General features: G+C 46.8%; 1 protein-coding gene across 5 annotated transcripts in view; it reads left to right on the forward strand.

The window, feature by feature from the left end:
- LOC144121014 (uncharacterized) overlaps positions 1 to 23,134 on the forward strand; it is a 178,828-nt gene extending 155,694 nt beyond the window's left edge. For all 5 annotated transcript variants that reach the window (XM_077653914.1, XM_077653913.1, XM_077653917.1 and 2 more), the window contains 6 exons: positions 1,090 to 1,322; positions 2,240 to 2,400; positions 6,194 to 6,222; positions 7,538 to 10,332; positions 11,906 to 12,025; positions 17,349 to 23,134. In XM_077653914.1, the coding sequence (XP_077510040.1) occupies positions 1,090 to 1,322; positions 2,240 to 2,400; positions 6,194 to 6,222; positions 7,538 to 10,332; positions 11,906 to 12,025; positions 17,349 to 17,399 (3,389 nt within the window). In that variant the 3' untranslated portion in view covers positions 17,400 to 23,134. The remainder of the gene's footprint in view (positions 1 to 1,089; positions 1,323 to 2,239; positions 2,401 to 6,193; positions 6,223 to 7,537; positions 10,333 to 11,905; positions 12,026 to 17,348) is intronic.
- The last annotated feature ends 39 nt before the right edge of the window (positions 23,135 to 23,173 follow it).

Genomic DNA, 23,173 nt, shown 5'->3' on the forward strand with positions numbered 1-23,173 from the left:
TGTGGAGTTGCGCAAATTTATTCAACTAACTTCAAACTCACCGCTTGCGAGATCGCATTGTTTTTTGTTCTGCGATAATAGTCAAGCAAAGCAACGCAAGCAGACGACAGACAACTTTCACCGCACATTCGGCATCTCCTTCGTACTCCGCCGCGGCCGATGCTTGCGAAGCAATACTACTTTAGGTCGCACTTCAGCCCGTTCCGTGGCGAGGCGGTGGTAGGCACCATTGACCTTTAGCGTGACCTCGCTGCGTGACGTCACACCACGTGACCTAGAGAGACGTCACACCAGCTGTGTAAAAACGGGGCCCCATCTCACGCCGTCGCGAGGCGAGGCGGTAGCCACCAACGGCGGCCTAACTCCCGCTCCTCTCACCAGGGGCGCTACGGTCGGTGTGACGTCACACCAGCTGTGTAAAAACGGGGCCCCATCTCACGCCGTCGCGAAGGCGAGGCGGTAGCCACCAACGGCGGCCTACACGGCATACACGGATTCGACGGATGACTTCCTCTTAGATGATTCACTGTAAGCCGTAACACTAGCATAACCCAAGACCACCACCAGCCATACTACCAGCTGATCCGAGAATAACACACTATTGCTTCGCAATCACCAGGCTTAACCAAACTAAGCCACGGCCGTTTTTTGTTTTTTCACGTGGCAGGAAAAAAAAGGCACTGGAGTAAAGTCACGTGGGAGAAGCGAACACCCGCCACAACTGGTTTGCCGGTGTCCGTCGCCTCTTTCGATTAGAACATCGAGCCGCTCCGTTGCTGCTGCGGTTTTCGGCTCCGTCGCCGCCGCGCCGTAGGGGAGGCCGGCTGTGAGAATGTGGCCTTTAGCGTCGAGAGAGGTGACCACAACGCCAGCTACCGGTGCAACTGCACGTTGTACACACCGGTTTTCCTCCCCTACAGTACGGCGCATTAGTGTTTTCATTTTCGCTACTGACTGTTCCGGGGTAAAGGTCGTGAATTAATCGGATAGTTGCTTTCTATCCGGCGTGAACACCATGCTACGCATTTCCTGGGCGGCGCCTGGTGCGCATGTACCGAGTTTAGCATTTGCTACTCACGCTGTTCCCAGGTGGCGCCAGCGGCAAGAAGCAGCGCAAGAACTCCGAGGACCACCACCGGCGCAGCGGTGGCGAGCAGCACGGCGATGAGTCCCGTTACAAGCGACTCGCCCAGGAGCTGCCTGGCTTCAACTGGCTAGAGCAGAAGATCATGGGCCACGGCGGCGCCAACTTCGCCGACGCGCCGCCAATGTCCAAGCACGTTACGAGGGAGGCGCCTGCGGTCACTGCTCCAGCCCCCGAGGTGAGATTGGCTGGGGCAGCGCGCGGGTGTTGCGCGAGAGTAAAAGAGAATGCAAGCGGTTCTTACAAGGGACCCTGCTGCTATACACACAGAAGCCACTGGTTTTACTAATTATACGTAGAGAGCACGGAGGATGTAGCTCTCGACTGCATGGTTTGCACAAGAAATGAAATGGAAACCCGACTCCGCCAGCCAACGTTTCGAAAAGGAGACCTGTCTTGGCCTTGACGAAGACAAGTCATCTTGTCGATACATTAGCTAGGAGACTGAGGCTTCCCTTCCACTCCTTGTGCATGTTTAACGAATTATTTTTTTTCTATCTTGATTTTAGCCTTACACGAACCAACAGAACTGTATGTATATCCTTTGAAAAGAAGTTTAAAGGAGTCATCAGTGTACTGAAGTCTCCCCCTCCTTTTCATTGAAGTGTTGAAAATGCTTGAAAAAGGGTAAATTTCTCACATTAGCTCATACCTCCCTTCATATGTCGTCTTGACTAAATGTAGAGAATGCATACTTTGGGTACGTATGGTTACGGTAAGACGCACCAAAAGAGCGAGTCAGTGCTCCTAAATCCGCGTGCCGCATGCTCGGATTCGGCACTGTCTTTAAAGTCCTTTCAAGCCCGGACAGTCATGTGGTTGTCTGTGGTATTTTTTAATCGCTAACCTGTATTCTTTTTCCGTTCGTTTTTGCTCCTCGCGTTGCATTTTCGCGTGGAACTGTTCTTTTTTTTATACAGGCAAAGTTCACTTTTCGACTTCAATCCCGCTCACCACATTTGGTTGATGCCTTATAGATACCTCCTTTGTTCCATGGTGGAAAAAAGTGCATGAAAATGATGACAGGATAAAGAACCACAAGGACAAGCACTAACTCTAGACTTAAAATTTCTTTTGTTTCATTGGCATGCACAGAAGACGGAGCAGAAGTCAGCAGCACCTACCCCGGAACCGAAGCGGGTGTATCCTCCAGATACCGACATCCTCCGGCGCTCTATGTCTATGTCTGAGATCCAAGATGATTGCTGTGAAGAGGATGGTGTTGAGGAGACACCAGTTATGGAGGCCACAGTGATGTAAGTTCTTCTTTTAGATAATCTGCCGTCGCTTCGACAACATGAACACAAAGCAAAGTACGCAACTTAATTTGTCCAAATAGCTTCATATGTATCCTGCATTCTCCTTGACATTGTCTCACGGTTGCCTTCTTAGCTTCTGCAGCATATGCTTGGTGGAGTGGGCTAACAAAGCCTACTGCATCATTCCACGCTAGCTGGGGTCTTGTGCCGAGGCCGGGACCTCTATAGCTCCGAACTGCGGATGCAACCTTGAGAGAATCATTATTATTTTTTCACCTCAACTTAGCCACCTAGATGAACAAGTTACATCATGCTGGGGCTTACATAGAGGAGCGCTGTGGAATTATTGCTCATCACACAAAAGAGGAAAAAAAAACACTCAAAATAGCCTTTGGCTGTAGTTTAGAATGCCGCTACTTCAGTAAGTCTACAAGTACCAACGCCACCATTGTTAGACATGAATAGCTTCCATTACCATCCTTGTAGCTTTTCTTTACTATTACATGATTGAAGTAGTGCAGAAAAAAGCCATAGCAGTCTGTATGTCGAGTCATCTTGTGACCTTATATGTGAAGGCGCAAAGAATTTCCCGTCGCTGACGAGAATTGCATCTCTGCGGTGTGTCGTAAGAACATATTCTCTGTCACACTGACTGCGATGATCTAACAACAGCATTTTTCTCAAAGAGGAGCAGTGTGAATAAAGCACATCTGAAGCAGGGCAGAAGATGCAAAGATATAGACAATATAAAGGGGAAGAACTTCATTGGTTACAAAACAAGCTTAGTCTAGCGTGTTTGAAGCCCTATTCAGGTCCGCCAAGCCAAGGCATCTCTGTCGCGCTGTAGCATTCAAAAGGCATATGCATATCTCGGAAGTAGTAGTTCTCAGATGTATGTAGGCACAATGGACGGGGCAATGGGTTGCTGTGCAATGCAATGAAAATTTCTCGTATTCAGAATGTGGATTCATCATATTCGTTAGCTTAAAATTGAAGAACGGCAGCTAAAGTTTGGTGTCTGGTAGCTAAAGATTGGTGATTGTGGTCATGTGCCTCCTGACAATATCCTACACACTAAACAGTTTTTAGATAAAGAAAATGCTACTAGTAAATGCACTCAAATGGGCCTATATCACACAGAAGTTCAGCTGGTGCTTGCTGATCTTGATAAAAATGCACAAGCTTTTTTTCGTTGCACCATCCTCAGTCCAGCAGTGCTGAACAGAAGAGGCCAGTTTTGTAATTGTTATTCCGCTGACCCATGTACCGCTCATAATTAATTTGTGTTGAATAGCGAGTGCGATGTTGATTCATAAAAATCTTCAGTATGGAGCTCGTTAAAACGTCAAGTTTCGAGGCCATGAATTCGAAGCCTCATTTCCTTCTGTTTAATTTTTACTAGCGATAGATTTTTCCAATTTTTTTCTGAACTTTCTTTACCATAATGAGCGAAAACTCAAACAATATGGGTGATGGGTATATACCGTCGAGGCATAACAGAACCGTTTCTGTGTAATTATTGTGGTCTTGTGCTGTGCCCTGTATTTTATTAGTCATACACAATACCCGTTTGTAGTTTTGATGTTTGTTTGCAGATATTGCGAGTGACAAGACAAATTTCAACGCTAGGAGCTTCACTGAAATGATGCCTAGAACTCACGGCATTTTTCAACTTCGTCACTATGCTGTATTATGCCAAAGAGAAAAGTTCTGGATCTTAAATCAGTTTATTCCTACCCACCTCATGCTCAACGAACATAATAAAGTAAAATCTTTCTTATCAAAATACTGCTGGCTGTCGTAACCTGCAAACACTGAACAACTATTTCTGTGAATAATGCCCTCTCATTTTTCCTTTCTCGATCTTGCTATGCGAACTTGCAAAAAACAAACATATTTTGAGACATGGCTCATGTTTTCTGATTTATACATGGGGAGCCACTTAAGACACTTGAAAAGTCAGCTTGCCGACATGAAAAATTTGTAGAACTAGGCTTACTAGCTTACTGCATGAATCAGCAAATTCTGTCATAGATTTGTTTTATCCTATAGCCCTGGCTTCTGGGGTGGAACCACCCTGAGCTGTGAATTACTCCGCCCTCATCATAGCCTCCTTCTTGCATGGTAGCCATCCCCTGGTTCTTCCCGTGCAGCCACCTGGCAGTTGCGCATTCCTCCGCTCTCATAACTGCCAAAGTCACTAGGCCACCCATTGCCTCCCAACCTCTCTCTCTTTGCTTTCACCTGTTTCTTCTTCCTCTGCTTTAAGTATGGAGAGGGGATTTTCCTCTCTCAACTTCGCTACCTGCCAACTGTGCCAGGTGGCAATTGGATTGCATTAATCAAGTTACAATAAATTACTTCACTGAGCAATTAAGGTTTTACGGCTGGCCCTATAGATTGCTCGGTAGAATGCTGGGCTGTGTGGCTAAACCAAAGCTGTGACAGCTCTTGCTGTAAAACAGACCCTGATCCTCCCTTCGAGAGTTGTGAACTAACACATCCTGCTGGCACGCAGTAAGTCTGTATGAGGATCTCAGCCAAGCTGCACAGCGCTCATCTAGGCAGAGCACTCACGAATTAAACTGTAAGCTCTCGCTTTATTACAGTAACTTTTCCATGCGTTATAGTGCAGCTCCAGGTGTCCAACGATATATGAGACAGATACTGTGCCATTTACTTTCCCCCCAGAACCAAATATTAATATTATTATAGTGCAGCTCCAGTGTTGTCCCAGCACCGGCCACCCTGTGAACGCCTGCTTTCGAAACAGTATAGATAGCAAGGTTGTCATGGCAGCAAAGACAGGTTGGGTAGAGGAGACGTTTCTTTCGCGGGCATAAGTACATCACAAATATACGAAATTTAGTTAAAGGAAATCAGGAAATGTCAAAATCATACATTCAATTGCTCCGCGTGCATAGCGCGTGTGAGACGTTTTCACTCACGAGACGCGTTCCTAATCACAAGGCAATACTCTTGATCGACAGAGAGGATTTTTTAAGACTGACACGTCGCCGCGGCAAAAAGAATAAATTTAACGACGCGTGTGACATTACCAGGTGAAGAAATCCAGAATGATGCTCTCGGGTATCAATCATTGTTGAGGGAGCTGACCTTGTAGGACACAGTCAGTGCTGGAGGAAAAAAATCAATGAAAGCATGAAAATGTTAAATCAATCATCAAGGATGCTGCGACTTTGCCACTCAAGCCACAGGCCTGAAACACATAGTGGTGCCCAAGCCTTATACAACGGCAGCGAAGGATAGATTTGTTGCAGCATGGGAGCATTGTAAGCAGGGCTGTGATGCAGCATGCGTTTCGTGCAGGGGCTTCTGCAATCTGCAAGGTTTTGGTGCATCGCAACACAACGGCCACAAGCCCATGTGGGCTATGCGCGCCCACGACTGGTTGGCGCAGAGCCCAGCTTTGTTTGCTGTTTGAGGGGGGGGGGGGGGGGGTTGTTTGATGAATAGATTTAACCATGATGAATTAGAAGCAATCTTTTTGATATCTGTCTATCAGAGCATATTTCTATGCTCCGAGACTACTTTATATCTACCGAAGGTGTAATAGCGTGAAACGACACGAGGACAAACACTTTTATCAGTGTCCATAATAAAGTGGCCCAATAATCGCCTGTTTTGATGTCTCATTTAATGCTGTTTTCAAATCTACCTTTGGGAGCCTAATTCTGACTAGCCTTCACAGAGTAAATTAATCTCCCTGTGTTGTACCACTGAGCAAGTGGTACTACAACTGAATAGAACGCATGTTTTGTTTTTGCAGGGCTGCACCTGGGATGGAAAAAATCGAAGGTGAGATGTTCTTTAATCTACAGCCGGAGTTGATGACTGTTGTACAGAGCGCGATAAAAAAAGCGTCTCTATTCACAAAATTCTTAAAAAACCTCAAAGGCGTTGAAGAATGGAACGTTCACAAAGATGAATAAGTAGCAGCGACAGCGGCAGGCGAAGCGAGTGACTCCGCGAAGCTTCTATCTCGTTGCGACGTTATCTCGTTAAAATTGTGTTAAAAGGTCAATGAAAAGTGTTTCAGAATGTGGTTGTCAAATACCTGTGTTATGTAGGGCAAATGCCACTCAGTGTGCATGCCTCGTGCAAGCACTCAGATGTGAGCTGATAATTTAGAAATAATTTTCAAAACTTCTCGATTTCGCTCCTTGAGGCGACCTGCGGTGACGGGCTTTCGTGCAAAACCCCACACAAGACGTAGTGCAGTGCACGTGAGGTCAGCAGCAAGGGGCGGTCATTGGCTTGTCATAAACCGCAGCGATGAAGGCGGGCTGCACAGCCGGCAGGAAGCCGCGACGTCTCCTTTTCCACAATATGTTGTCTAACCGGGGTGGGAGAGCGAGCGGCAAAAAAATAAGCAACAAGTTAACAAACGATCTTGGTCGCCTGTGTGACGCCTTCGTGGGTAAAGTGCGATGTTGATTTGTAATCTTGATTTTTTCTTCTCGCTCAGGCCGCTGTATGAGCTGAGGGGAAAAACGCAGAGGCTGTTTTTAATCGCCGATATCTCTGGTGGAACATATGCTAGGTAAAAATTTTTGCGCGAGGATGATAGGCAATGCAATGTCTAGCAATATTTAACCTTTTTAACCCTCGGTGCACAGCATTTCATTGTCGCTTTAAATGAAAAAGGAAAACGGTAAGTCAATCGTGGCGGGCGAAGACTCCACGTGGCTGGGCGCAGTTGGTGGCACTTGACTGAACCTCCGCTGCATCTCACTTTTCACGTAGTTTTTTTCGCTTATCAAAGCTTTGTTCCCGATAAAAGTAGTGTGTTGTAGTCTCAAAAGTCTACGCTATGGTTGTAGCGTGACTGAGTGTTTACCCCTTTTTTTCTTAATTTGAAATCGCTTAGCGTAGGCATAATGGACGATTGCGAGTCTTTAATCGGAACGCAGTGTTTGATGGGAAGGACATCATTAAGATTACTGCCGCGTGGTACTGTGGTTCAATTCGCTGCTTTTGCTCTGTACGCATTTTAATGCCGTATATAAAGGATGTCATCACTCGACCATTACTGTCGACACACAGATAAAAAACTTCAAAACTGCGCCTTAATTCCATCTTGACGCGTGTTGTGATTCTTACTTTTCTCTAGGCGATGAACCACAGCCAGAAATGGCCAGACAAGTTCTAGTGACCGCGTTGCCCGACACCTACCATACCGATCCTCGTCTTTCTCAAGTGATCACATCAACAGCGCTCGTTCGGCCACAGTACCCTATGGAAGTTCATATGGCCAACGCAAATGCCATGCTTCAGTTACCACTGAGCACGCCAGGCCTTGCCCCTGCTCCACCTTTAGCGGCAGTCTCTCATAACATGCCCGGAGTGGACACCGAGCCTCGGCCTTCTTCAAAGTCCCAAGCAGAGGCGATTTCACAGAGTCGAACAGCCCCAGAAGATCAGTCGAGTGACTCGGACGTCCTCTACCTGGGTGTCTCTCGAAAAAGTACGTCACCAAACCCCGAACACAGTGGCGGGGAAAACAGAGCATTAATGCTTTCCGAAGCAGGCAAAGCACCGGAGTCATCGAGGTCTGTTGACGGTAACATTGGGCATTCAATGGGATCTGAAAAACCGCGCTCAAGCGGACCAGAGCCGATAAACCTGAGCGACGCTGCAAGACGTGGGGAGCCTTACGGTGCTCCGCCGCGGGAGCATTACTCCTTTTTCCAACCTCATGCATTCGTCATGGCTGACCATCAGAGGTGGCTGGAAGAGCGCCGCTACCATGACATGATGAACGCTCGCGGGTCGCTTATGCAGCCAAGACACCTGCCTCCTCCGCCACAGACATCCCTTGAGCTGTCTCAAAGGAGGCTATCTGGGGGAGCGCAACTGCTGCCGAATCGTCTCGAGTCACAGCAACAGTACCGGCCGGCCCCTGCTCCCGAACGCCCGTCGACGCTGCGCCAGGTACCGCCATCACAACAGGGTCCGTCACCTCATCAAGCACCACCGCCGCAACAGCCGTCGCCATCGCATCAGTCGCCGTTGTCGCAACAGACGCCACACCATGCGCAATTGGCGCAACAGCTAGCCCAGTCGCATCAGCCACCACCATCGCACCAGGCGCAGTTCCCGCACCAGGTAGCCCAGCCTCACCAACCGTCGCCCTCTCATCAAATGCAGATGTTGCACCAGGTGCAGTTGTCACACCAGGTGCCGCTTTCACGTCAAGCGCAGCAACTCCACCAGACTCCGCCGTATTACCCAATGCCTCGGGCACACCAGGCTCAGCCAACAAGTCAGCCATTTCAACCACTTCCAGCACTAACTCGTGACACTTCGCCGCGCAGTGGTAGGCCAGACCTTTATCCAGCTCAGCAGCGTTACAAAAGTGCGGAACAGCCGTATGGAGTGAGTCCCCATGCTCAACAAATGGGCACTTACGGTGGCCCTCAAGCAGCCAAGCGTAGTCCCGAGCCCGCGGCGAAAAGTGGTCCTCCCTCATCTAGCAGCGCTTACATGAAAGATGGAAAGGCGGATTCCCTGTACAAAGAACCGACAGTGAGCCGACCGGAGAGGCCAGGACCGGCACCTTTGCAGCAAGCTCCAACGAACGCCAAGCCCCCGTCCAGTTCACCTCATGGGCAGCATCCCGAATCTGTTGGCAGCTCGTCACAAGCGAGCAGCCTGAAAACAGAAATGGAGATGTTGAAAGATGAGTTGAAATACCTCGACGCTTTGGCTGCTCAGAAAGAAGCTGAATACGAGAAAGTAGTTCACACGAGAGCAGAAAAGCTTAAAACACTAAACCAACTGGAAGCGAAGTACAAGCGTTCACTCGAGCAGCCGCAGTCTTATCCAAAGGAAGATCTCAGATACCCAGCTGGCATGGAGGTTCGGCAAAGACAAAGCCCCATTGCTCCATCCGACAAGTCATCACCTTTGCAGGACGATACTAAAGCCACTTCGAGACAGAGATCAGGATCGTCAGGAGGAAGTGGCCAGCAGAAGCCGTCGCCTCCAAGTCTATCCTCTCCGTTAGCAAAGACATCGCCTGCACACCAGCCGGTGCCGGGTCTCATTCCTTACCAGCTCTCGCATCCGCAGCAGACGAGGCAACCACTGCCACTGCCACCGCACGCGAACATTGCCCTTAACATGCCGCTGATTGGGGCGGGCATGTTCAACATGAGGAACATGGAGCTTCAGCGAGATTTTGGACCAATGATGGCTCAGCCGCACAATGCTGCAATGGTACCCGGATACGGCCGACCATACTACCCGCTCGAAAGAGCAAAACATCCTACCTTGCACCCTATGGAGGCACCAAAGCCTCCGGTAAAACGCAAGTACTCGCCCGCTGGGGCCGGCCTTCCGCAAGCAAACGGAGACATGCGAGCCAGTGCTCAGCGCGCAACCATGGCCCCTGCAGGACACCGTCAGAGGGAGCCTGAGAAGGTTACTGCCCCTCTGAGCCAAGAACATCGTCAGTGGCTGCAAGCCGTGAAGTCCCGTGAAACCGCTGGCGAGCCGCCGGGCTACCCTGCCGGCGTTCAGAGCGCCTTCCAAACGTACAACTTTTTCCCCAATAGGCGCATACTGCCCGAAGACCTGCCTTTAAGTCCTGCCATGACCAACGCGGCCTGGAGCAACTACACAGAGGGTATTCACGAGCAATACGCCTTGCAGATGGCTAAGCAGAGCTTGTACCCGAACCACCCAGCGTGGGGTGGACTGGAAAAGCAGCAGCGGAGTAGTGAGGCTGCTGCCGCTGCGATGCTCGGCAGGGAGCAACCGGCGAAGAGACTGTCCCGTGAGGAGCCAGTCATGCACCAGATGGCGAAAGAGAGACTTACGATGCGCCCTGGAGAGAAGCCTCCAGCCCACACAGCGCCGTTAGGAAGTCAAGCGCCTCTTCACGAGCAAGCATTGCCTTCACAGGTGAGTTGACTTGGAGGTAAATGGTTTCCAAGTAACACACTGTTTTTCTGTAGTTTTCGTTAGGAAGAAATGAGCAGTGTGTACTCATTAAAACAGGTACGCCTTGAAAGGCTATGCCGTGTGATTTTTTTTTTGTTTCCTCGCTAAATTCTGTTGCTTAAATTACTGCCTCGCACGCCAAAATTTTGTCTGCAGTGTTTGTGCGTGCGTAAGAATCCTTGTTGTACCTAGTCATGTTATAGAAAGAGAAATCGAACGGTATAGGTTTCATAATGATGATATAAAGTTATAAGTAAACTATATGTCAGTTGCTTGGAAACAAACTGCAGCCATCCTCTAATGCTTGGTAGCAGGTGGTGTAGCATATCACGCATTAAACTGGGCTAGCTTGTTTTCTATGACTACGGAATTAGGGAGAAGAAAATAAACGGGACGCCCAGAAGAGACAACACTAGCGCTGCTAACAACTGAAGCTTTTGTTATAAGCGTAGCAGTAAATAAGGAGCGCGGCAAAGTCACACAAACACGCAAGTGAAGATATAAAACAGAAGCAGTAAAAGGCTCCGGATAAGCTATCTGTGTAACTATCTGTAGCGCTGGTGCAGCAGTAAGTGGTCCGCGCCGCGCTTGTAAGCGTCGGCCTTGCGCTGGCGGGGGAAACAAAGCGTGTGGCGCGTAATCCCAGGATGATGCTTCCTTTTATTCGAACTGGTCGCATATCACAGAATAGAGAGTCGGAAGACGCAGTGGTTTTGCAGTGTGTAACCGAATGAGAAATATCTGCCGCCGTTTTGTTCTGTGCAGTCAACGGTACTACTGAACTTATTCCCTCTACAGCTCTTATAGCTTTGGTTTATCCATTTGGCCCTGCATTCCACTCACTTAATCTAGCTCGTCATGCGAAAGGTGGCAAAATACAGAGAAGGACATTGCTCTCACCACTCTTGGAGGATAGAAAGGAGAAGGAATGTGCGAGAGAGAAGAGAGAGATGGTATAGAGGGGACCGGTGGCCTATAGTTACTTGTGAGGCTATGGCGAGAGCGGAGGAAGGCTCAACGGTAAGGTGGTTGTAACAGGAAGAACCCAGAGGTTGGCAACCTTAGAAGGAGGAATATACTTCAAGAGAGTTGATTACTGGGCTAGTTGGTTTTCAGACATAATACCGGGATTTTCAGCGCAACGAAGACAAACATACAAGAAAGAAAACAACGCGGGCGCTTTGCCGTCCTCTTTCTAGTGTGTGTCTTCGTTGCCGTGAAAATCGCTGTAATACGTAGAAGGAGGGGCTTATGATGGGAGCGGAGGATTCCACAATCTGAGGATGGTTCCACGTTTGAATGCAGGGCTGTATGGCTAAACCAAAGCAGTAAAAGCTTTCGCTGTTTCATGGGCTAAGCCGGTGAGCCTCGCTCTCGAAATTTTAGGAAATGTTCCCGCCTCATATTTATGGCCCCAATAGATATGCAAGACGTGTGTCTCTGTCACAAGAAAAGAGAAAGTACTCATGAACAAAGACATAGCCGTGGATAGCAACATCATCTGTGTGTTCACGTCCTCCTTCTCACTTTTCAGCCGGCACAGCCTTCGCAGAGTACGCAAAGCAAGAACAACACATGCGTTATGTGCGGACAGCACGCCCAGTTCATGTGCTCCGGTTGCCAGAACATCTGGTACTGTGGACCTAATTGCCAGGTGAGTACACTATGCGTTTTCTCCGAACCTCGCAACTCATGTAAAAGTTGGATGTGAGCCCGTGTTGCCGCCGCGGTGGCTCAGTGGTTATGGTGCTCGGCTGCTGACCCGAAAGGCGCGGGTCCTATCCCGGTCGTGGAGGTCAAATTTCGATGGAGGCGAAACTGTAGAGTCCCGTGTTCTGTGCGGTGTAAAGTGCACGTTAAAGATCCGCAGGTGGTCGAAATTTCCGGAGCCCTTCGCTACGGCGTCCCTCATAGCCAGAGTCGCTTTGGTACATATGTTAAGTCCCCATACACCATAAACCGTACGGCTGCGTTGAAGTTTGTTTGAAAGATTCAGTGAAAATGCGGGAGGTCCACAGGGTGAGGCAGAGCTCCTTGGTTACCCTAGTAGCAAAACCTGCCTTATTTTGGATTAAATTGGAAAACGTTTATTATCGGCTTGAGTTATAAATGGGTTTGTTGATCTTGTTAGGTGGCCATCAGTGGAGACTAGCGGCGACCTCTTAAACGCGTTTATCAAGACCTAGCGCTCTGACTCGGCAAAACTTCGGAGGTTAGCAGACTGTGACGCCACCGGCGGCGTTCAAAGGAACTACTCAGCGTTGCATAACCACAAAAATAGTATAAAAAAACCGTAGTTGCCGCGAAATGCCCGTGGGAATAGCCTGATTTCGAAGTGAATTTGCACATCAAAGACTTCAAGGGATTTAGGTTTGGTTTACTGGGGTTTAACGTCCCGAAGCGACTCAGGCTATGAGGGGCGCCATAGTGGAGTGTTCCGGAAATTTCGACCACCTGGGGTTCTTTAACGTGCACAGGGATCAAACAGCAGACGGGCCTCTAGAATTTCGCCTCCATCGAAATTCGACCGCCGCGGCCGGGATCGAACCCGCGTCTTTCGGGCTAGCAGTCAAGCACCATAACCACTGAGCCACCGCGGTGGCTTTCAAGGGACTTAGGGTATGCAGGCTTGGCCAATGCATGTTCTGTCGCCGCGCGATAGTCGCAGACGGCTCGGGGCCACTGATATGCTGGTTACATCACTTGACAGAAAATGGCACTATCATAATGAGGATTCCTTCGATTGCGCTAATTTTATCCTGAAATCATTTGGTTTTAGTACATGGAGAACGCCACGAATTTTCTGAGCGGCACGCGCACACATGTGCAGCCTCACTGTTCTGTTAGCTGTTACAATCATTCCTGATTCAGCTGCACCTCTCGCAAAGGACGCGCTTGTGGGGATAGGGCGGGCGGCTAATGTCAATGCAATCCCGAAAGCACCGCAGTGAGGGTGTGCGCGTGGCGTCCGTTACAATCGTACGCCAGAGACGAGATAACAGCTGCAGTACCACTGCACTTTTGCATTTTACACCTGAGAGAAAAGTGCCATTGGAGAATTACGAAACGAACAAAGAGGCGAGGCTAATGTAGAGTACCTTGTGCACTAGGGACATAGTGCTCATACAGAACAACTGCATTTAGGGACCTAGTGCTCATACAGAACAACTGCACTTAGGGACCTAATGCTCTTACAGAACAACTGCATTCAGGCGCGCTTTGAACGACTGTTGAGTTTAGATCTCTCTTGGTTCAACAGATGCATGTTAAAAGCGGTAATTTTTCATTAGGCACGAAATGAAATGTTTGTGACACGTTTACGAATTGTGATACGTTTACGAATGAGGGCTGGAAAATGTTTTTCTTATTTTCCTCAATTTTTAACCCTTTAACACCCCTTTTGGCTATTTTATTACATCTTGTTTTCGTGTTGTTACCAGTTGCTTTCACGTTGCATCTGTTGCCGTGTGCCACATAGCGACTTCACTCGTTTGCTCCTTCCTTGCATTTACGTTTGTGCGCAGATGCAGCATTGTCATAATCGTGTCTTTTTTCGCCTTTGATATATTCTGCGCGTAGCAAACTGAGCAGCTGCTCCCCATGATTGCCCGCCCACTGTTCTTGTATATACTGCTTCTTTCTCCAATGAGAAAAAAAAAAGAATCTAGTTGCAGTCAGCGCATGATGTCCGTCTTTTCTTCGTACCTGTCTTAAAGTTGCGCTGTGCTTTCTAGCTGTTGCCAACTAGCCCGATCACCAACGCTTGCAAGCTATATCTATGATTCTTTTTACGGACGCGAACGTGGCTTAAGGTTCATTCCCAAACCGTATACGCATGCCTTTGCCTTCCGATTTCCACTGCAACGCTGCGACTCAAAGACGACAATAAGACTTGCCTCTGCTTTCTGAGCTTAGAGGTTCAAAGATTAATATTGAAAAGGGAGCAAGAGAGCTATCAATACACATCTCTCATGAACGTGCTGACATTCAGTGGTAACGCAGACACAAGTGGCGGTTCATGATACAAGAACGAATTAATAGGTCCCCCCCCCCCCCGAATTAATATTCCCCCCCACCCCCCACTTCACCTCCCCTCCTTATTTCCGCCATTCTGCCACACAACTCTGAAGGCGTTCTTGGGTGCTTATGCAACCATCTTGACTAAAACCTCTTCGGCGCCGCGGCGGTGGTTCAGTGGTTATGGCGCTCGGCTGCTGTCCCAAAAGACGCGGGTTCGATCCCAACCGCGGTGGTCGAATTTCGATGGAGGCGAAATTCCAGAGGGTCGTGTACTGTGCGATGTCAGTGCACGTTAAAGAACCCCAGGTGGTCGAAATTTCCGGAGCCCTTCACTACGGCGTCCCTCATAGCCTGAGTCGCTTCTGGACGTTATACCCCCCATAAACCATAAACCATAAAACCTCTCCGGCAGTGATAATGTTGACCAGAGGAGTGGGGAGATCTGCTTGGAGATGCGCGGTATGAGCATGCGGCCGTATGATAATAGGTGACGTTAAATTAAGGACAAGATAATGAGGGCTAAAATGAGAATGGCCTTTTTTCCTATCGTGGACATGATCATGACTGATTACTCCGATAGAAACATTGGAAAAAGGCAGCACGAGAAAGTAAAAGTGCAGGATACAAATCGAGTTTCTTAGCGTTTCTTCGAAAAGTAGCCAATCTTTCCACTTGACCACCCTGCATCATGTAGCTATCGGCATTATCGCGAGTAGTGTCATCTTTTGTTAAGAACTGTCCTCTAGCTGGAGTCATGTTGTGGCAATGCATTGTTTTTTCTTGACTTTTCATTGGATTGCAGTCCGTGAAAAATTATTCTGGCTTTTTTATTTTTTGTTCTTGTTTTCGTACCTTTTTCTTTTCTTTCTTGTCTATCCTGCGCACGCGCCTAATGTATGCTGCACAATCTAAAGCTTTCTCGCATTCTTTTCTTTACATACCATCGCATTCAGGCTATGCAGGTACGTTACCGTTCAATTATGTTCTCTGTCCTAAGTTCTTTAAATCTTTTTCTGTTGTTGCAGAGGCGTTTTTATGATTTGAGGTTTCTTCAAAAGTTGTCTTATTTTCTCTATTAAGTACTTGCAACATATTTTTCTTTCACCTGGGCTATTGTCAAACAAAGTACACGTATGTTTTCCCGGAACAATCTGTATGTGGCAAAAACTCTTATTGGCTGTTAATGTGGGAAAGTTTTGATCATTTCCAGCTCGCGAAAGTTATCGTAATTCATCGGCAACCATCCGTCACTTCACTTCACTTCACTTCACTTTAATACCTTAAAAACCCTCGTTAGAGGGTATTACATAAGGGGTGGGGCACACAGAAATGAAAAACAGAAAGTCTGGTTTTTTCGATATAAGTGTTGTCGCTGCAAAAAGTTTTTCTCACGACTGTAGATTTTCACTTCAGGTTTTGTGGGGCACTTGCTGAATGCACCGCGTGACATGCTCAGTAGAGCTTACGGATTGATGAACGCTCATCTGTCCGATTGTCAAGCTGTAGAATGGCAACTGTGGAATGAATCGTAGCGTAGGAAGAGTAGGCATGCGGCAGTGAGCATGCATTTAAAAGCACAAACCGCGTTGTACCGTCATTTGCTGCTGAAATTGCTTCACTTTTGCTAACTGCATAAGGTGAATCAAACCTAAGATATCTGGACGGAATTTTCTCTGGGCCTGCAGTGGAAGCTGTTACTCCAAGACACCGCGAGGCTTGATTTCAAATTATTTTAGTGAGTCCCGCAATAATAAACAAACAAGAGTGCAGAAAGGGGTCCCATAGTTAAGCATTGTAGTGGGACCTCTTTTTAGCTCCAAATCCTGAAATTGCTGTTGCAAACTGCAGTCTTTGTGCTAGGAAACTGCTACAAGGAACGTACTTCGTGTCAGGTCCACATGTGCAGGTCACATGTCGTCCCAACATGAGGGCTGTCTATGATCTCGCCAATTGCAACCACGGAAATGGCTTGGCTCAGTGAATGTCAAAATGTCAAATCAGTCTCTAGGACCGAAGTCGCGCCGACAAGCTTCTTTTTTTTGGGACAGTAGGGCTTAGCAAACGGATAAGACTCCAGCCCTTGACTCGTCGCCACTAAGCCGTTTGGTTTTTTACTGTTTCGGTTGAACTTGCACGTGAATTTGAACAGAAAATGATGGTTTACTGCAGTGCCAGTGCTTAAAGGTGTCTGTGTGCTCCGTGTTGTTTTTGTAAAATATCGCATATAATTCGGCGCTCTTCAGACCACACTGGTAGCGTTTGTCCTTTTTCTTTTTTGATTTTTTTCTACTTTTGGTCAGATCCAGGTGACCCCGTTGATCTGCTGTTGCACAGGGAAAGACCACAAGCCCATCAACATCATCATCACCATCATAATCAATAACAGTGTTGCATCAGTAACACTTGACTTCTTTTTTTCCCGCAAGCCCGAGATCCTTACACAACAACAACAACAACAACAACAACAACAACAACAACAACAACAACAACAACAACAACAACAACAACAACAACAACAACAACAACAACAACAACGACAACAACAACAACAACAACAACAACAATAATAATAATAATAATAGTAATAATAATAATTGGTTTTGGGGGAAGGGAAATGGCGCAGCATGTCTCATATATCGGCGGACACCTGAACCGCGCCGTAAAGGAATGGATAAAGGAGGGAGTGAAAGAAGAAAGGAAGAAAGAGGTGCCGTAGTGGAGGGCTCCGGAATAATTTCGACCACCTGGGGATCTTTAACGTGCACTGACATCGCAGGGCGCACATGCATAAAACAACGCACAAAACGAACAGGTGCAATCCTCGCCGTGCATAGTGTTTCTTTTCTACCGCCTGTGCCCACAATTCTGTTCCGAGTACAGTGTCGACCGCTCCAAATGTTTTACTATTCATTTGGCTGCAATCTGATATATGCTGTTTCTCATTTACAATTTCGCAGAGGACCCACTGGGTGAACCACTCCAGCGTGTGCATGGGTACCAAGCGTTAGAGAGCCACATCCCTGACAAGCGGAAGGTGTCAACACTCGAGCACAGACGGCGTGCAGTGACTGGAAGAAGAGAGCTTGCATTGAGCAAAAGCGTGTCCTCTGGCTGAACCTGCATGCCTCTCGCCTTCGGCGCCTCATCTGGCGCCCGAAAACTGGAAGCTGGGAATCTCCTTCGAGTGGCGCCGGACCAGGGCGGCGTGTTGTGTGTTGTGCCATATATTTTGCGTGTCGTGCGTAGCTCCTTTTTTTACGTTTTTTTTCTTCCCCGCTGCGCCCGTGGCTGCCTCTGCAGTTGGTTCTTGACTGGTTATGAAGCTGCCACCAATTCTGAGCACCGCCAGATGACGCTGTCTTGCTCTAGTCAAAAATTCAAGTTCTTGTCAGCCAAGCCAGACCGTGGTGTGTACTGCGTCTCCTAGCTTTCTGACGTTCACCTTCGCCGCCTACGATGCCAAAATGAGCATTGCGAGCAGTGTTTGGACGCGAAATACGTGAAGGACAGTTGTTTTCGGACTGAGGGTTTCACCTGACAAGACACCGAGTGACACAAAGTTGTTGGACGGCATCGCCAAAGCAAACGAGTGCTTTGTTTAGCCAGTTACTAGACCGGACTGATGTTGTGAGATTCGAAGTTCTTAGTTGCTTGTTTCTTATTTCGTTCGCATCGCGTGAGTATTTTCTCAGGTGTGCTTAATACTGCACATTATTTATGACGATAAATCCCAGTGCACTCCATACATTCATTCGCACTTTGTTCTCGTTTTTTTTGTTTGTTTGATAGGCAAATGGTCAGCTTGTTGTTTACTGACATTTATTTTGTTGCCCTCGGTTGAGGGTTGTACAATTTGCAATTTTCTAATCATTCATATTGACACATTCCGATCTGTCATTCAACTCATGAATTTACCATCGTCAGTGTTATCTTTGTGTAGATGGTGTTAGAAGGAGTATCGTTCTTTGGTAAAATATGGGGACTCTTGCAATACAAGAAAAGGGCATATCGTGAAATGAAAGGGAATTTAGTGTGAACGCGGGATCCTAATTATTCCCAAGGTAAAATTTTATATATTACGCGACAACCAAATATTTGCTTATACATTTAACCGTGACAAATCCAAACTATAGCTTAACGGGAAGTTTGGGGAAATATTTACGAACCGTGCCATTTCAACAAAGCATATACTAAAGCTAGTCTTTATAGGGAGCACACTGCCACGTACCTTCAGGCATAGAACAAAAATGAAGATGTAAACACTTTTTTAGGTGTGCCTTATAGCTCATCAGCGAATATGACTAAGGGGTTTGCAGTATTGCCGATTCATTGCCTTTGAGAATTGACAGTTGGGCTCATCCTCCTTTTCATGAGAAAACTATAAACTGGTGCCACACAATCAATGCAGATAACGTTAGACTCCCTATGGCTTTTATGATGGGCATTAGATCAGAACAAAATTATTGCTCGTATTTTTATGACTGTTTCATTGATGCAGTTAGCCCCACAAAGTAAGCGAAGGTGAAGGGGAAGGTTCTTTCGACTTGCATAGATTTCACGTTTGTCAGGCTCTTCATAAACAATAATATTACAAATAGCTAACTACTGATGTGCAATAAACACAATAATTACTACAACAGTGCAACAAGAATAGGGGTGTGCGAGTGTTCGAAAATGTCGAATATCGAATCGAATAACCTTCTATTCGATTCACTGAATGAATCAAATAGTGGGTATACAAAGTTATTCGAAACGAATAGAATACGATGTCAAGTTTTCTAATAGTTTTCGAATATCAGAAAGAAAGCTGGAATCCTGCGAGCTGTAGTTTTCTTCGCGGCACTTTATAAAACGGGACCCACTCCAATGCGACGCGGTGCATTTGTGGGGCGGCGTCAATGATGCTCAAAAATACTGCCTTCAGTACTGGGCGACGCGGCAGGGTTGAGTCAGGTTCAGAAGACCCTGCCTTCATGAAGCCTGATGTCGGAAGCCATGGCTCTTAATTCTCGACCCGCTCATCAACCAAGATGTGTTGGTTGTTTGTTCGCCGTTGTTATCAGTAGCAAAAGTTAATTTCTCGAGGCGCATGAAACGACGGTCACAGAATTAATATACTGACTTCGTGATGCTCGCCTCATAGTTCATATCTGTGTTGCGTCTTTTGCTGTTCCGCATTAATACTCGTTTTATACGAATATTCGCAATATTCGAATCTTCGCAGCATGAGAATTCGATTCTTTTTATCAGTGGATTCATATTCGATTCGGTTTTAGCTAGGCTATTCGTATTCGATTCGGTTTCGAAAAAGTACTATTCGCACACTCCTGAACACCTATAGTAATAATAAAATAAATAAGCAAAGAGTGATAGCGCAGTGTTAGAAGCGCAATATAAACATTCGTGGTGTTCCTAACAGAGACAATCTAGTTCATTATTTTGTTGGAATAGTGGAGCTACCTGTGCAATTTGTGTGCATTGTGAATAACTGGAGCCATTGCAATAAAATTTTTTGGGGCTTGCTGGTTCATACTGAATGATAAGGGCAAACTGCTCGAAAGGGTCAAGACAAGAGACAGCAACAGACACGACACTTACTAACGCAGTAAGTAAGCGTTAGTAAGTGTAGTGTCTGTTCCTTTCTTTTTTCTTAACCCTTTCGCGCAGTTTACCCTCATCATGGAGCTATTGGTTTCAACAGTAATGCGCACAAATAGCTGTTGTCGAAAAAATTGAGCCGCTGCACCCAGCCGCAAGACCCGAATTGATCTTTTCATTTACCAATAACTGATGGCTTGCGATTCATTTCTGTTAGCTGACATACAGTTTCTGCTGAAATGTGCAGTCACGCACACTGTGACCTGCAACACAGATGTGGCGATAGCTCACTTCCTGGGGCATGGGGTGGCAAAGCTTTCGAATGATAAATATAAATTGAAAAAACCTAGAGGCTTCGATTTAATGTTCCCGCTTCTTTACCGCCATTCATCACAGTTTATATCCTCGATATAAACAACAACGCTCGCTCGAACAGCCGTCACTTGGGTTGTGAACAAGGCCCCCGTAAGCCGAGGCCGAAACGTCATCTTTTTAACGATTGGTCGGCGCTTGAAGATTTTCCGCTACGTCACTGTGTTGCTGGTCATAATGCGCGCTACTGTACCTTGCACAGTTGTGCATGCTTGTCTCCCTGCGTTGAATGGAAAAATGAGCTCACTGAAAAAGGAGCTAACTTCCAAGCGCCTCCAGGACATGACTCTCTTTGCAGTATGTCCAACGCGTGTTACAAGGCACCAGGCGTGTCTGTACAAGTTCTGTGCCGACTTGATGCTCATAAAAGTGACAGCGTAACTGTGTTATATTTGAGACTAAATTTGCTGCTCAGCATAAAAAGCCAGCATTAAATGGTACTGCTTTCACTACTGCTCGCTCAAAATTTTTCGCAATCACACACGAGAATAGCGTGTTACAACACAAGCGGTGTGCTCAAGCGTTCTTCAGAACTTGTTGCCATATATTTGTTCGTGCATGCGAATTTACGCGTCGCTCAAGTTGCTAATTAAACCTAGTAGCGCTGTTCGGTCCAAGCCGCGGAAAACATATAACGCTTTGAGCATGAGCGCCAGGCACTGCCCAACGTATTTATCGAAGTTCAAAGCGTCCGCTTTCAGCACATTCGTGTGAAGGCTTTGTTTGAGGGAGATTAGTGGATTGCGAGAGTTTCTTTCGGGCCTCTCCTGTGCCATGGGCAGTTATTTGCCCCTGTGATGAAAGCCTTACGAAGCCTTCATCTTGTGCCATTCAAGATACATATTTTATTCGCGTAAACTTTCCTACTGAAAACTGTACCTCTATAAGGTCTGTATAAGTCTTATTGAACCCGCGGAACCAATACCCGCTGATAAAGCACAGATGTCAGTCTATTTAGAAAAAAAAGCGAATATCTTTAAGTCATTGAATAAACCCTTCTGAAGGGTTCTCATTAAAACAAGTGTCACTAACTGAAGGGAAGTTTCATTAAAACAAGTGTCACTAAGCTTATGCTGGGAAGGTATCCTGCTGGCTGACTGTCGTTTAGACCGTAAACGGTAAACCCTCTATTTGTTATGTTTTGTTTGAAGCAGCCGCAGTCGTGTCAGGGGTTGTGGTCGCCAACTACATACTGGCGCTGAAATCTCTCATGAGAACGTTTATTGTTGCTGTAATATTATAAAATACTGCGGCACAAATGTGAAGAGTAATCCTTCCAAGAGCATTTCAGCCTTACAAAATGCTTGCGCGCGCTGTTGGAGCCAGGGCAGTATGTCGTCGGGTACAGTTGGAGTATGTTTTTTTGCGATTAAATTCTGCAAAATATGTCTTTGTTACATTTGAAGTGCTTGTTTTGTGGATAGCACGAAAAATTTGCAAGATCTGTGGTCGAATGATTTAAACCTGTTCTTGGTGATGTTTACATAACTTGGCGCGCCCTTTGACGAAAGTTTTATCAAAACAATATTTTCGCAAAATGAGGAGATACAAAACATCGGTTTTTTCAGCACGAAACATTACCAAAACAACAGTATGCGTTTCAGATGATACCTTATAGAATGTAAAGCGCTTAGAATTTGATGTGTCTGCGGGAGCTTAAAGGCGCGTTTATACTCCGATGATACGTGACGGCACGTTGGCCAAAGCGAGACCTTTTACATTCCAACGGCGCATGACCGCCGACGTCTTCGGCGCACTGCGACAACACTATAGCGGCAACTTGGAACATGTTGGTATTTCGCGCCTGCGAGTCGGCTGCCGCCGGCCTGATCAGACCGGCTGTCCCTTTCGTCGGGGCCAGTCGGGGCAGTGCTGTTCCGCGAATTTACGACAGATGTCGCGTCGAACGTTCTGCGCATGCGCTTCTCCTGGCTTAGCAGCTATGCCGCGTCGGAGCGCTTGGGCTGTTGGACTGCGCCCGCCAGCTCGCCGAGGACGTCGCAGTATAAACGCGCCTGAACTTTTCAAACCAAGAAATCTTAAGATGCAGAAACATACCGTAGGAGCCGTTGTGGTAGTTTAACCCAGCTGAGATCATCTTTGAAACGAGTACCAAAGTGTTATCTATATATTTGCATTGCTTTCAGCGCCCAAACACTGCACAACAAGGTTCTTTTCGTTCGCCAGGCGTAACTCGTGGCAACCCAGCGCAGCTCCCTGGAGAATCAATCTTGCTCAAGCATAAGTCTGCCTTCGGCAGTCTATGTGGACCAAACCAAAGCTACATCACATTTTGCGGGGTAATAGTTGGCTGGCCGTCCAGAACGCTGTGATCTCTTGTTTTATGCTCCGAAATGGCACGGCTAGACATGTCGTGCATGATGGTGTTTGTTTCTTGCCTTTTTGAGAGTGTGGTAGGGTTCCTGTCAGTTTTTTTTTGGTGCGGAGTTTAACGTGGAAGAGAAGGAGAAAATATCACGAAGCAGTTATTTAAGCATGCCATCATGTTCCTTTCTTTTATTTATTTTCATGAGAGGTGCTGCGTTGTTCTGGGCATTGATGTTTTACTCTGCAGTTGTTGCGCTAAGGGCGCGCTCACGTGAGTGCCTGTTTATTTACATGTTGTTGTAACTTAAATATGTACAGTGGTTGTATGATTTTTCGCTGCAATCTGTGCTCATTTTCACGAATTTTTGCATAATAATTTGTGGTTTACTGTGCAAACACATTTAAATGCGCATTTGATGTTTATTAAAGCGTCTTATATTCCTCATACTGTTTCCGTGTTCTGTCTTCCAATTTTACTTAGAAT

The sequence above is a fragment of the Amblyomma americanum genome, chromosome 2 (assembly GCF_052857255.1).
Source record: "Amblyomma americanum isolate KBUSLIRL-KWMA chromosome 2, ASM5285725v1, whole genome shotgun sequence".
NCBI classification, from domain to species: domain Eukaryota; kingdom Metazoa; phylum Arthropoda; class Arachnida; order Ixodida; family Ixodidae; genus Amblyomma; species Amblyomma americanum.